The sequence below is a fragment of the Oncorhynchus mykiss genome, chromosome 28 (genome assembly GCF_013265735.2).
Source record: "Oncorhynchus mykiss isolate Arlee chromosome 28, USDA_OmykA_1.1, whole genome shotgun sequence".
NCBI classification, from domain to species: Eukaryota; Metazoa; Chordata; class Actinopteri; order Salmoniformes; family Salmonidae; genus Oncorhynchus; species Oncorhynchus mykiss.
The window spans coordinates 19,204,097-19,219,396 of NC_048592.1; the positions used below are offsets into that span (position 1 = coordinate 19,204,097).

At 41.0% G+C, this 15,300-nt stretch overlaps 3 protein-coding genes across 11 annotated transcripts in view; 2 read left to right on the top strand and 1 right to left on the bottom strand.

The window, feature by feature from the left end:
- Positions 1 to 1,275: 1,275 nt before the first annotated feature.
- LOC110508679 (probable G-protein coupled receptor 141) lies at positions 1,276 to 4,974 on the top strand. 6 transcript variants are annotated; one of them, XR_005040194.1, is made up of 4 exons: positions 1,276 to 1,754; positions 2,015 to 2,060; positions 2,400 to 2,481; positions 4,548 to 4,974. XR_005040194.1 is itself a non-coding variant. In XM_021589392.2 (4 exons), exon 4 carries the CDS (start codon positions 2,604 to 2,606, stop codon positions 3,492 to 3,494), a length of 891 nt encoding a protein of 296 aa, XP_021445067.2. In that variant the 5' UTR covers positions 1,294 to 1,754; positions 2,015 to 2,187; positions 2,400 to 2,481; positions 2,598 to 2,603; the 3' UTR covers positions 3,495 to 4,021. The 6 variants fall into 6 exon arrangements, 3 of the variants coding, with proteins under 3 accessions (XP_021445067.2, XP_036821891.1, XP_021445068.2); XR_005040193.1 differs by having other exon boundaries at positions 1,278 to 1,754; positions 2,015 to 2,115; XR_005040192.1 differs by having other exon boundaries at positions 1,284 to 1,754; positions 2,015 to 2,187.
- A 128-nt stretch (positions 4,975 to 5,102) lies between these two features.
- Positions 5,103 to 15,300, bottom strand: part of pkia (cAMP-dependent protein kinase inhibitor alpha) — a 46,735-nt gene continuing 36,537 nt past the window's right edge. Inside the window, exons 1-3 of one of the 3 annotated variants that reach the window (XR_002471343.1) lie at positions 7,243 to 7,561; positions 5,988 to 6,165; positions 5,103 to 5,701 (exon numbers count right to left, since the gene is read on the bottom strand). Coding sequence is in view for 1 of the 3 variants with exons in the window: in XM_036965998.1 (XP_036821893.1) it covers positions 5,616 to 5,701; positions 5,988 to 6,165 (264 nt within the window). In the remaining 2 variants the exon portion in view is untranslated. Of the gene's footprint in view, positions 5,702 to 5,987; positions 6,190 to 7,242; positions 7,562 to 15,300 lie in introns of those variants that run through there. The other 2 variants (XR_002471344.1, XM_036965998.1) reach the window with 2 other exon arrangements.
- The window catches only part of LOC110508681 (catenin delta-2), a 104,622-nt gene continuing 102,706 nt past the window's right edge, over positions 13,385 to 15,300 (top strand). Inside the window, exon 1 of one of the 2 annotated variants that reach the window (XM_021589394.2) lies at positions 13,385 to 14,918. The gene's annotated coding sequence lies outside the window, so the exon portion shown is untranslated. The remainder of the gene's footprint in view (positions 14,919 to 15,300) is intronic. The other variant, XM_021589395.2, reaches the window with a different exon arrangement.

Here is a 15,300-nt window from a genome sequence, read left to right on the forward strand (position 1 = left end):
TTTACAGCTGAACCATCGAGAGCATCCTGACTGGTTGCATCACTGCCTGGTATGGCTACTGCTTGGCCTCCGACCGCAAGGCACTCCAGAGGGTAGTGCGAACGGCCCAATACATCACTGGGGCCAAGCTTCCTGCCAAGACTCCACCCACCCTAGTCATAGACTGTTCTCTCTGCTACCGCATGGTAAGCGGTACCAGAGCGCCAAGTCTAGGTCCAAGAGGCTTCTAAACAGCTTCTACCCTCAAGCCGCACAACTCCTGAACATCTAATCAAATGGCTACCCAGACTATTTGCATTGCCCCGCCCACCCCCTTTTACACTGCTGCTACTCTGTTATTATCTATGTATAGTGACTTTAATAACTCTACCTTCATGTACATATTACCTCAATTACCTAGACTAACCGGTGCCCCCGCACATTGACTCTTTACCGGTACCCCCTGTATATAGCCTCACTATTGTTATTTTACTGCTACTCTTTAATTATTTGTTACTTTTTTTTCTTATTCTTATTTTTTTGTAGGTATTTTTTTTAAACTGCATTTTTGGTTAAGGTCTTGTAAGTAAGCATTTCACTGTAAGGTGTTGTATTCGGCGCATGTGACAAAAAACATTTGATTTGATCGTGGTGAAATCCCTGAGCTGTTTCCTTCCTCTCCGGCAACTGAGTCAGGAAGGGCGTCTGTATCTTTGTATTGATACACAATACAAAGTGTAATTAATAACTGCACCATGCTCAAAGGGATATTCAATGTGTTCTTTATTTTTACCCATCAACTAATAGGTGCCCTTTGTGAACCATTGGAAAACCTCCCTGGTCTTTGTGCTTGAAATTCACTGTAACAACTGAGGGACTTTACATATAATTTGTATGTGTGGGGTACAGAGATGGGGCAGTCGTTTAAAAGTAATGTTAAACACTATTATTGCACACAGAGTCAGTCCATGCATCTTATTATGTGATGTGTTAAGTACATCTTTACTTCTGAATTCATTTAGGCTTGCCATACAAAAGGTTTTAATACTTAATTAATTTGTAAACATTTCTAAAAACATAATTCCACTTTGACATAATTGGGTATTGTATGTAGATCATTGACACAAAATGTAAATTTAATACATTTTAAATTCAGGCCGTAATACAGCAGAATGTGGAAAACGTCAAGGGCTGTGAATACTTTCTGAAGGCACTGTACATAGCTACTTCAATTACCTCGTTCCCCGCACATCGACTCGGTACTGGTTCTCACTGTATATAACCATGTTCTTTTTTCTCGTTATTGTTATTCATCATTCATTGTGTATTTATTCCTCATGTCACTTTTTATATTGTATTTTTGTATCTTTAACTCTGTATTGTTTGTCTACCTATGTTTACAGAGCATGTGACAAGAAAATGTGATTTAATTTTAATCTAGGGTTAGGGTTGTGGTTAAAGCTAGGGTTAGCGTGAACTGGAATGTGGTCATAAAGCTAGGATTAGAGTTGTGGTTGAATTGTGAAAATAATGATTCCTCTCAGATTATTGGTGATACAAAGGAATCAGGAAGTGTTTGGTGCTTCCCCAAGCCTGACAATGTAGAAAGGTGACTTCCTTGTGTTAGTAATCTATTTCACATCAATAAAGGGTTGTGACATACGTCTCCTATAATTCAGACGGTTTATCAGTGTCATGAGCTACAAGGCAGGTTGAGCACCTTCTCAGAAGATGTTCTACATTCAGATTCTGCGTCCTCCACCTCTCAATTACAGGTACATTACTGAAGCATTGACATTATATATACTAAAAAGGAATGACTGTAAACCCTATCTTTGGTATTCAGACAATATTTACTTTGATGTCTCACCTGTCAATAATAGGACATATTTGGTTATAATTCTGTAGATAATGATGTACTTCACTAGAAATTTGATATCAAACAAAGATATGGGATCTCCACACATACTGTAGTATTGGCCACAAACAGAAAAACCATTCTGAGTTAATAATTATCCAACTGTTCCACCTACAGGTCGTATCTGCATACCAATGGCTCTGCTGGAGAGGTCAGTTCTAAGGTGTGTGTGCAGCCAGTGAATACTCTGAAACCGACAACCTTATGTTAGGTCAACGGTATGCCTATGTTTTTCTCTCATTTCTTGCTTCAGAAGAGGGTCAGGTGAATTTGTGGTTTTATTTAATCAGGTATGTTCTGTTTTATTCATTTCCCATGTATTCCCGTAGCCAGTTTATTTTAGTGAGCTTTTCAGATGACTGAGATCATGACTATTAATCACGTTTGTCAGTGCTGTTTAGCTATGTACATATTCTATGAGTATTGTATATATATAGTCCATTTTCCATCCAGTTGCCTACTATATCCATACTGTACTATTGACACACTTTTACTCCCACAGCCCCATATCTTCTATATTTAATTTAGGTCATTTAGCTGACACTCTTATCCAGAGGGACATACAGTTGGTGCATTAAACTAAGGTAAGACGACATGGCCCCCTAACCTAACATTACATTTATAAGAATACTGTATGTATCTAAATAATGTTACGTCTTACTTCAAATTCTCCTTATTTCACAATTCATGACACCAAGAGGAGAGGATGGGGAATGGGACAAATGTCGACAATGCCATACCTAAATCATACAGAGATGCATTGCTGTCAATATACACTATTGTGCTCGTTGGAGGGACCATCAGCATGTCCCTCATGATCAACATCATCAAGTCCAACGTCCGCTCGGTGACCACTACAGCCGTTCTGAACCTGATCGTGGTCCACTTCGTCTTCCTCCTGACTGTGCCCTTCCGCCTTTATTTCTATGCGGCCGGCGAGTGGCATCTTGGTCCTAACTTCTGCAAGGTGGTCAGTGCCATGATCCACGCCCACATGTACTTAGCCTTCGTCTTCTATGTGATCATTCTGGTGATCCGCTACCTGAGTTTCTTCAGGAGGTTCAATCAGGTGGAGTTCTACAGGAGGCTGCACGCCCTGGGGGCCAGTGCTGCTGTCTGGGGCCTCATGCTCATTGTGGTGGTCCCTTTGACTGCTGTGAAGTATGGATCATCTACAGATAATAATACAACAACCAATGACAACCAGTGCTTCAATTTCGGAAGGATCTTTGACGAGAAACATACTGTGGCTGTGCTGAATTACATCATCTGTGCTCTCATCATCGTGGTTACATTGGCCCTGGCCTGTTGCCAAGTGTGGATTTTGGGCTGTGTGTACAGAACTCACAGGGCGATGATCTTCTCTCAACAGGAGTTTTGGGCTCAGATCAAAAGTCTTTGCTTTATGCTGGTCATTATAGTATGCTTTGTTCCATACAATGTATTCAGGATGTACTATGTGAGTAATTATAATGTCAGTCTCCAAATGAAGAATGAGTTTGCCCTTGCTGTCACGACGTTCAGCTGCTTTGACATGTTGACTTTTATAGGGAGGGGGTCGTTCAGACCCTGTGATACAACATGTTGTGTATCATAAGAATAACATGAGAATGTACTTTTTCTTATGATATGTGATGTAAAGAATGTAACATGAGAATAGGACTCTATTTGCACCTTAATTAATACCAAATTATAAAACTGTACAGACTCTTTGATATACTTACTTCACAGCAAACAATATCAGAAGTAACAGTTACTTCAGTATATACCTCTTTCTAGCAGTTCCCTAAGTGGGATACGTCCTTCAGGTTAAATCAGAAAAGACATGAAAACAAATAGTGGAGCTGTGTTTATTGTTCTTGTTGTACAGTTCTGGAACATGATACAAAGTATTTACATACTCCCACCACATGGATGGGTTTCTACAAATTAGCTAAAATGATTCTGATTTAACAGTCACCTACAATTTGGCATACACATTAGCATAACAAACATACAGTGAATGATCAAACATTTTGTGAATGATCAAATGTTGATATACCATGCATTCTTTATCATCTTTTTTTACAACTACATTTTCAAGTGAATTATATGTTTCATTAAAATGTACTCTGTTTGTTCAGTGTTTCACATTTTCACTTCCTTTTGGGAAAACATTTCCATATTAATTAGGAAGGAATAATATAGTAACAATTGATCTACATAAACTCAGCAAAAAAAAGAACTGTCCTCTCGCTGTCAACAGCGTTTATTTTCAGCAAACTTAAATATTTATATGAACATAACAAGATTCAACAACTGATACATAAACTGAACAAGTTCCACAGACATGTGACTAACAGAAATGTAATAATGTGTCACTGAACAAGGGGGGGGGGTCAAAATCAAAAGTAACAGTATCTGGTGTGGCCACCAGCTGCATTAAGTACTGCAGTGCAATATCCTCCTCATGAACTGCACCAGATTTGCCAGTTCTTGCTGTGAGATGCCCCCCTCTTCCACCAAGGCACCTGCAAGTTCCTGGGCATTTCTGGGGGTGAATGGCCCTAGCCCTCACCCTCCGATTCAACAGGTCCCAGACGTGCTCAATGGGATTGAGATCCGAGCTCTTCGTTGGCCATGGCAGAACACTGACATTCCTGTCTTGCAGGAAATCACGCACAGAACGAGCAGTATGGCTGGTGGCATTGTCATGTTGGAGGGTCATGTCAGGATGAGCCAGCAGGAAGGGTACCACATGAGGGACGCACGGCTCTCGACCTTCGCCTCTGCCGAGTCCGTACGGGTGTTGCAGCGATGAGACAATTGGATACCACGAAATTAGGGAGAATAAAAACAAAAAACGATTGGAATTTGATTTACTGTCTGAATAGATTGAAATGGAATTGACCCCAACCCTGGTGCATAATGCCATCATATAATTTGGTAAGCATTTATTACACATACACACCCACTTTAGTGGTGATTGGCTTCAACAACAGCACTGCAAAATGTTAAACTAACTTGGAATTAAAAAAGTATCTTAAAGTACTGGTTGCTACATCTGTGGTCGGCATCAATAGTGATACAGTCTCAGGTGTAAACTACAACTCCAAACAAAGCATACAAAAAGTATAAAATAGTGTACGTGCATTTTTAAAGAAACACTGCGCAAATTAAGATGTTGACAGACCTAGTGTAATCTATTCTGTAAATAATGCCGATATCCAAGGTAGTGGTGTTGTTTAATAAAAACCTGTGATCAATGACGTATACTGTATATACAATTTTAAAAAATGGGGCGGTGTCTGGATGATGTTTCTGAAGGAAGTATGAGATCAAAATGCTCAAATCCTTTCAGTCACCACAGCAACCACAAACTGTAGTCCACCTGTAGTTTCTACTACCTGGAAACCCACTGTCAACCAGCACCATTATAACCGATCTTTATATGCTCTTTGCAGTTCCGTGCATCCTCTAGTAAGTTAGATGGATCCTGAAATATTACTTAAATCACTATTTGCCAACCTCAGTCTGGCTTTAGCCCTAATCCATTGTTAAATACGGGGATGTTTGGCCCAATCTCCATATTAAAAACAGGTGTCTCACCCAGCCAAGGGCGTGGAATTCTACATAGTTTAATGATTTCCCGTTGACTACAGTTTTTCTTTCAAAACAAACTACATCGTTTGTGTGACTTTGGGAGACTGTGGTGGTGAGTGCAGGCCCAACTCAGTGTTTAGGCCTGAAAGTTTCCCCGATTCTTCTGCCCTGACTGTGGCAGAGCGTTTGTGGACGATTCCTGACTTTCTTCCATGTCAGCTCCTGCTCCAATATAAAGAATATGGAAAATGTAAAGAATATGTTATCTTCATGCTGCAACACAGTGACAGCTACAGTAAATACAATAATGATAGCTCTTAGTATTGAAACATCATGGCTACGTCTCAAATGGCATCCCATTCCCTATATAGTGCACTATGTTTGACCAAGGGCCATACTGCATCTGGGTCAGAAGTAGTGCACTATATGGAATCAGGTAGGCCCAGGTCAAAACAAAAACACTAATAACGCAGCCCATGAAACAGGTTCATTTGAATGAAGATCTCACCGGTTGGATTGATGTTGAGTTGAGATAGGCTCAGGGGGAGATCTCTGGCGTTTGGGTCAGTGGGGCTTTGGAGGATATCATGCAGGGCATTCCTTCGTCCAGTTCTACCGGAGGCTATGAAGTCTGCATACGTCACTTCAACTTCGGTCATCGCTGACACATGTTCACATAGCCACTCCTGAAACAAGTGTCATTCACAACACTGAAGAAATAGTAGTCAACATATGTACTATACATTGAGCTGAATATCATTACAATCAACAATATATATTTCATTACAATAGCTTCAAAGATGTATATGTTGCTAGGCCTTCACCAATCATAGCTGGATCATTGGTATGGAGTTCAGAAAGTTTGCATGGGTTTTATTGATTGGACTGAAAACCTTTGCTGTGGAAATAAAGGTGTCACTCATTTTGTGATGATCTGTGGGTGAATTTTACAATTAAATCCAATTAAAAATAGACAATTAAATCGAAATTAGATCACTATAATACTTTTCAGTCAACCATATAGGATGCACTCAATGCACACATTCTTCGGCCTGTATAGCAGATCATACACATCTTTTGTCCATCATTGTTCCTCAAAGGATGGCTCCAAACAGCAGACCTGAACCTGGTTTCCCAAAAGCATCTTAAGGCCAATTTCACCATTATATTGGCTAAATTCATTGTTAGACCCATAGGATCCTAAGGTTCTAAGATGTTTTTTATAGCGATTTTGGAATGTAAATCTTGGTTGGGCAAACTCCCCCCAATTTGTTTTGATACTTGCCAGCAAAGCAGCTACATAACACAACACTAAATACATTAATTGCACTATAACGGTGACAAACGTTGCCCACAAACTGTTAGGGCCTACATAAAGCCATCCTAACAGCAGAGCTTTTATCCTAACCACTACGCTCTGTATTTTCCGCTGGCTGCCCCACCACCAAAGAAAGAACTGAGCTAGTCTGAAACACTTGCATTTTGGTGATTCCTTAAGAAAAGCAAAAAAGAGACCATGCGGCTTTATTAACTCCATTTTTTTTTTTACATTGTTGCAAACTGTTATGTGACACGTCGATGCCTAAATAAATAAATAAAAATTAGGGGCTCTGCCCCACCTGCCCTGAATGACGGGTCGCCACTGAAATATGCTTTTGGGAAACCGGGCCCTGATCAGCATATCTAATGCCCATAATTTCCTTGAAAAACAGTGCAATACATGCGGTGACATGCTCGTTGTTAGTCCGATATCAGGATCTTACCTTGAGTAATCTGTCATCCTACGACTGTAAAATCCGTGCCACATTTTTGAGCGAGTGACAAAGGGAATCTAGTCTAGTGGGCCTACAAAGGAATCAAATTGACCGTACGCGACGCGGATCAACTACAAAACCCCACAGGATTATTTACGCTCTAGGTAAATATCTGGATTTAGATAGCCTACTCACATCGGTTTATAGCCTATTGCCTTTACATACGATGTACGGTTATTGTACGCGCATCAATACTATACATGTAAAACCCCAGTCGTTGCATTACATTCCTTGATTGACAGGTTTTCTGCTGCTCTGACCAATAAACACCATCCTAACGCACATCCACAAGATCATTGGATAGGGCGAACAAAAGGGATGAGATTTTGGAGCATCACAGCCGAATCAAAAACAAACGAATGTTCTGCCTCCTATATTCAATTCAAAGGGCTTTATTGGCATGGGAAACATATGTTAACAATGCCAAAGCAAGTGAAGTAGATAATATAAAAAAGTTAAATAATCAAAAAGTAACAGTAAACATTACACTCACAGAAGTTCCAGTTGAATAAAGACATTACAAATGTAACGATGTGCAAACGGTTAAAGTACAAAATGGAAAATAAATCAACATAAATATGGGTTGTATTTACAATGGTGCTTGTTCTTCACTGGTTACCCTTTTCTTGTGGCAACAGGTCACAAATATTGCTGCTGTAATGGCACACTGGTATTTCACCCAGTAGATATGGGAGTTTATCAAAATTGGGTTTGTTTTCGAATTATTTGTGGATCTGTGTAATCTGAGGGAAATATAGGTCTCTAATATGGTCATACAGTTGAAGTCAGAAGTTTACATACACTTAGGTTGGAGTCATTAAAACTCGTTTTTCAACCACTCCACAAATTTATTGTTAACAAACTATAGTTTGTGCATGACACAAGTAACTTTTCCAACAATTGTTTACAGACAGATTATTTCACTTATAATTCACTGCATCACAATTCCAGTGGGTCAGAAGTTTACATACACTAAATTGACTGTGCCTTTAAACAGCTTGGAAAATTCCAGAAAAGGATGTCATTGCGTTAGAAGCTTCTGATAGGCTAATTGACATAATTTGAGTCAATTGGAGGTGTACCTGTGGATGTATTTCAAGGCCTACCTTCAATCTCAGTGCCTCTTTGCTTGACATCATTGGAAAATCAAAAGAAATCAGCCAAGACCTCAGAAAAATAAATGTAGACCTCCACAAGTCTGGTTCATCCTTGGGAGCAATTTCCAAACATCTGAAGGTACCATGTTCATCTGTACAAACAATAGTACACAAGTATAAACACTATGGGACCACGCAGCCGTCATACCGCTCAGGAAGGAGACGCGTTCTGTCTTCTAGAGATTAACGTACTTTGGTGCAAAAAGTGCAAATCAATCCCGGAACAACAGCAAAGGACCTTGTGAAGATGCTGGAGGAAACAGGTACAAAAGTATCTATATCCACAGTCGAACGAGTCCTATATCAACATAACTTGAAAGGCCAATCAGCAAGGAAGAAGCCACTCCTCCAAAACTGCCATGAAAAAAGCCAGACTATGGTTTGCAACTGCAGATGGGGACAAAGATCGTACTTTTTGGAGAAATGTAATCTGGTCTGATGAAACAAAAATAGAACTGTTTGGCTATAATGATTGTTATGTTTGGAGGAAAAAGGCGAAGGCTTGCAAGCTGAAGAACACCATCCCAACCGTGAAGCACGGGGGTGGCAGCATCATGTTGTGGGTGTGCTTTGCTGCAGGAGGGACTGGTGCACTTCACAAAATAGATGGCATCTTGAGGAAAACAAAGTATGTGGATATATTGAAGCAACATCTCAAGACATCAGTTGGGAAGTTAAAGCTTGGTCGCAAATGTGTCTTCCAAATGGACAATGACCCCAAGCATACTTCCAAAGTTGGGGGAAAATGGACTCAATCCCACTGAAAAAGCATGTGTGAGCAAGGAGGCCTACAAACCTGACTCAGTTACACCAGCTCTGTCAGGAGGAATGGGCCAAAATTCACATTCTTTAAATAAAGTGGTGATCCTAACGGACCTAAGACAGGGAATTATTACTAGGATTAAATGTCAGGAATGGTGAAAAACTGAGTTTAAATGCATTTGGAAAAGGTACATGTAAACTCCCGACTTCAACTGTACATTTGGCAGGAGGTTAGGAAGTGCAGCTCGGTTTCCACCTCATTTTTTTGGGCAGTGTGCCTGTCTTCTCTTGAGAGCCAGGTCTGCCTACAGCAGCCTTTCTCAATAGCAAGGCTATGCTCACTGAGTCTGTACATAGTCAAAGCTTTCCTTAAGTTTGGGTCAGTCACAGTGGTCAGGTATTCTATCAGTGTACTCTCCTGTTTATGGCCAAATAGCATTCTAGTTTGCTCTGTTTTTTTTGTTAATTACTTGACAGATTGGAAATAAATATATTTTGTTTTCTCATGGTTGGGTCTAAATCGTGTTGCTGTCCTGGGGCTCTGTGGGGTCTGTTTGTGAACAGAGCCCCAGAACCAGATTGCTTAGGGGACTCTTCCCCAGGTTAATCTCTCTGTAGGTGATGGCTTTGTTATGGAAGGTTTGTGAATCGCTTCCTTTTAGGTGGTTGTAGAATTTAATGGCTCTTTTCTGGATTTGGATAATTAGCGGGTGTCGGCCTAAATAGGCTCCTCATGCATTATTTAGTGTTTTACGTTGTACACTGAGGATATATTTTTGCAGAATTCTGCATGCAGAGTCTCAATTTGGTGTTTGTCCCATTTTGTGAATCCAGACCTCACAACCATAAAGGGAATGGGTTCGATAACTGATTCAAGTATTTTTAGCCAGATCCGAATTGGTATGTCGAATTTGATGTTCCTTTTGAGGGCATAGAATGCCCTTCTTGCCTGGTCTCTCAGATCGTTATCAGGATCCGCTGGACTTACAGAAAACGTTTGACCTCTGTCATTGCCAACAAAGGGTATATAACAAAGTATTGAGAAACTTTGTTATTGACAAAATACTTATTTTCCACCATAATTTGCAAATACATTCATAAAAAATCCTACAATGTGATTATATGGATTTTTTTCTAATTTTGTCTGTCATAGTTGAAGTGTACCTATGATGAAAATTACAGGCCTCATCTTTTTAAGTGGGAGAACTTGCACAATTGGTGGCTGACTAAATATTTTTTTGCCCCACTGTATGTATGTATGTATGTATGTATGTATGTATGTATACATACGTGTACACACACACACACACACACACACACACACACACACACACACACACACACACACACACATACATACATACATGGTGAGATAATGTCATCCCTGCAGTAATCAATGAGCCCACTAGATGGTGGCATATTGTCCATGCAGCTTTTCAGTACAGCACATTATGACCAAGGTAGGGTTTTATTATAGCTTTTCATCACATTACTGCCAAGCTGGGCACTGGGGAAACCCAGAGATGGGAAACTTAAGTTTAGCACTCTATACAATAGCAGCACTCCACTGTAAAATACCAATAACCACCTCTGGTGTCCATCTTATTTACAGCACACCTTTTTGAGGCTATACATTAACATTTGTCAGAATGTTTGAAAACATGCTTTTGTTTTTATTTCTCTGACTGTGACTCAAGCTGCCTATGTAAAAGGATGAGCTACAATGCAATAGAGCAGTGGTGCCTCTCTCTCGTTCATAGATTTAGTAAGATTGTGTTTGGGTTGGGGGGGGGGGGGGATGTGCATTGGGGGCTAAATCCCTGGCATTTCATCCTATAATCTTCTCTTCAAGGTCACGTGTGAATGAGTTTTCTATATCCACCAGAAAGTGGACATTGATCCAAAACGGAAGCACTTGGGCTCAGACTTTGCTATCCTCTTGGTGGGAAGGCCTCCGAGCCGGGGAGACTGGCTCAGCTGGGGATTACAGCCTGGTTTCATCTACCAGGTCTGCGTCAAAAATGGCACCCTATTACCTATGTAGTGTATGACTTTTTCTATCAGAACCCTATAGTCCCTGGTCAAAGTAGTGCACTAGGGAATAGCGTGCCATGTGGAACGCACCCCAGGCTAGCGCAGGGGGGAGCAAGGCTCACATGACATCACCACCCCATGCATGGTCTACTGGGCTGTTCTGTTGCTAAGGTTCACCAAGGAACGCAATTATCACACAATGCTCATTTGTGTGCAATTGGATTGTTTGACGTGTTGTGTACTATGGGAAATGGATGGTGGAATATTTAGCCTTTATATTCGGGTGTGCATGCGTGCGTGTGTGTGCGTGCATGCATGTGTGCGTGCATGCATGTGTGCATGCGTGCGTGCAATAGTTTTTCCTCTTACTGTGTATTGTTCTCCTGAGTCCACTGACTGTGTCTCTCTATTGTTTCTCTGTCAAGGTTTATCAGAGGCTACTCCTCTGACACTGTCTGAACCCTCCCCATGCATCCTAAGTGACTGATGATGCTACTGCAACCTCAAGTGAGATACAAATCAAAAGGTAGAGCCTATCTTTGCTGCCAGATCTCCTTTCAACTCAACAGCATTTTTTCCATACCAGAACAACATACAGTACAACGTTATTTGGGTAATTACCGGCAATTACAGTGGGGCAAAAAAGTATTTAGTCAGCCACCAATTGTGCAAGTTCTCCCACTTAAAAAGATGAGGCCTGTAATTTTCATCATAGGTACACTTCAACAATGACAAACAAAATGAGAAGAAAAAAATCCAGAAAATCACATTGTAGGATTTTTTATGAATGTATTTGCAAATTATGGTGGAAAATAAGTATTTGGTCACCTACAAACAAGCAAGATTTCTGGCTCTCACAGACCTGTAACTTCTTCTTTAAGAGGCTCCTCTGTCCTCTACTCGTTACCTGTATTAATGGCACCTGTTTGAACTTGTTATCAGTATAAAAGTCACCTGTCCACAACCTCAAACAGTCACACTCCAAACTCCACTATGGCCAAGACCAAAGAGCTGTCAAAGGACACCAGAAACAAAATTGTAGACCTGCACCAGGCTGGGAAGACTGAATCTGCAATAGGTAAGGTTTGAAGAAATCAACTGTGGGAGCAATTATTAGGAAATGGAAGACATACAAGACCACTGATAATCTCCCTCAATTTGGGGCTCCATGCAAGATCTCACCCTGTGGGGTCAAAATGATCACAAGAACGGTGAGCAAAAATCCCAGAATCACACGGGGGGACCTAGTGAATGACCTGCAGAGAGCTGGGACCAAAGTAACAAAGCCTACCAACAGTAACACACTACGCCGCCAGGGACTCAAATCCTACAGTGCCAGACGTGTCCCCCTGCTTAAGCCAGTACATGTCCAGGCCCGTCTGAAGATTGCTAGAGAGCATTTGGATGATCCAGAAGAAGATTGGGAGAATGTCATATGGTCAGATGAAACCAAAATAGAACTTTTTGGTAAAAACTCAACTCGTCGTGTTTGGAGGACAAAGAATGCTGAGTTGCATCCAAAGAACACCATACCTACTGTGAAGCATCGGGGTGGAAACATCATGCTTTGGGGCTGTTTTTCTGCAAAGGAACCAGGACGACTGATCCGTGTAAAGGAACGAATGAATGGGGCCATGTATCGTGAGATTTTGAGTGAAAACCTCCTTCCATCAGCAAGGGCATTGAAGATGAAATGTGGCTGGGTCTTTCAGCATGACAATGGTCCCAAACACACCGCACGGGCAACGAAGGTGTGGCTTCGTAAGAAGCATTTCAAGGTCCTGGAGTGGCCTAGCCAGTCTCCAGATCTCAACCCCATAGAAAATCTTTGGAGGGAGTTGAAAGTCCGTGTTGCCCAGCAACAGCCCCAAAACATCACTGCTCTAGAGGAGATCTGCATGGAGGAATGGGCCAAAATACCAGCAACAGTGTGTGAAAACCTTGTGAAGACTTACAGAAAATGTTTGACCTCTGTCATTGCCAACAAAGGGTATATAACAAAGTATTGAGAAACTTTTGTTATTGACCAAATACTTATTTTCCACCATAATTTGCAAATAAATTCATAAAAAATCCTACAATGTGATTTTCTGGATTTTTTTTCTCATTTTGTCTGTCATAGTTGAAGTGTACCTATGATAAATTACATCCCTCATCTTTTTAAGTGGGAGAACTTGCACAATTGGTGGCTGACTAAATACTTTTTTGCCCCACTGTATGTCGGGCTATAAGAGCGGTGCATGGTGTGTGATACCTGAGAGAAGAGAGTGAGCTCAGGTGTGCTTATTCACCCCTAGGGACAGGATGACACACTACTGATAACAACAATGAGCAGCAGCCAGAGAATGACTGCCTTCTTCCTCCATGTTGAATTATTATGTTATATCTTGATAGGTACCTTCAACAATACTGATGAACATTGTTTGCTGTAGAACGTGCTTTGGTATTTATGTTGCACGTTTAGAGGTGACAGAAAATGCTAAAATATGATATTGTTTTCACCAAGCGTCCCCTGCATGCCATGTGTACCTTTGTTTGAATTTAATGTGACCTTTTGTTTGACCTTTTTTTATGACCTTTTATATTAATGAATTTTCTTAGGAAAACAGGTGCAACATGTGCGCTCTCAGGCTACTGTATGTGAATTGTGTCTTGGGGCCATTCAGTGGTTTCACCTTGACAGTGTGTGCTGAAGGAATAGCAAACCTCTACATAATGCACATTTATTTCAAAGGGGGTTACATTGTGAGTGGGTGGTACGAATTTTGATCAACCTCCAAAACCTCCACATCCACTCCCCCAGACCCAAATAGTTTAACATTACTGATCTTGCAATCTGCCTCTGTGGTGTGCCCTTTTGCCTCAGAGGAAGTGATGTGGCGACTGGCCCACGTTTGTACAGTAGTCATGTTGCTGCTCTATGCCAAAAGGGCCCCAGGACAGATGATGTCACCTAAACTAGGTTGAGAAAATGGAGGGATGACTACTAGAGTGGAGAAGAAAATAGATGCTTAGACATTTGTTTTACTTATAGAACATTTTTAAAAAAGTAAGAAATATATTTGTCAACCCCATTGTATGTATGGACACATAGCCCCATATAGTTTCAATAGATGTCTTCCATATGGGGCTAAATTGACCCCCAATTTATAATTTCAATTAAAAGTAGCAGTATATACAGAAATATTTATTTCAAAAAGTAAAAACTAGTAGGCCTGAGAAGAAAAGACTAAACTCATGTCAGATTATACCTATTCACTTGATGGCTGTGTAGCGTAGGCTACAGATGGCTTGAAATGTGGGGAGAGAAGAGATGCTCATCCTTGCATCACCAGGAGATGTCGTTGCCTGTACCCGTACCTAAACAGCACAACGTTGTCTGACAGCAAGGGGAATGTTAAAGACAAGGGAGCATTGGAGAGAGCAAGCGCCGCTGCCTTCTCTGCTACACAGTGCACAACCCAGTGAACGGGTCTCCCTAGACTGCCCGAACCTATAACGGTCTCTCTTGGCCATTCGGTGGATGCTGTCTTTTCGGGCAACACCAACGTCGGGCGTAAAGTGTGTTTTCGGACAATTCGTAAGGAATGCTTTACATATTTTACATGGTTTGAATTTTGGTTACCAATCGAGGGGAGTCGAGAACAACGCGGTTCCCCGGCATATTTTACAGTAAGCGCAATGTCATTCCAGTTGCTTTTCCAGCTGTCATACACTCCAAACAATTACAAAATAGGATGCATTTGTCAGTCGTCTCGGGAAGGGAGGAACAATCGCCAGCTCTGGCTTGCCTTTGCATACATTTTTCACCCCTTTGTTACTCTGCCAGATGTTTTTCCAGGGTCCGAAAGTAATATTTCAGATTTATTGTGGGCTATAGCATGCATTGATTGTGGACTGAAAATGGAATCCATTTGAGGACGATTCGCTAGCTAAAGCGGGGATGCTCTGAGAAAACACCCTATTACTTTCCGATTGACCTAAATTTGAACGATATATTTATAAGATTATACTGGTCGACATCAGATCGCATTAGATGACCGTCATTCTTTTG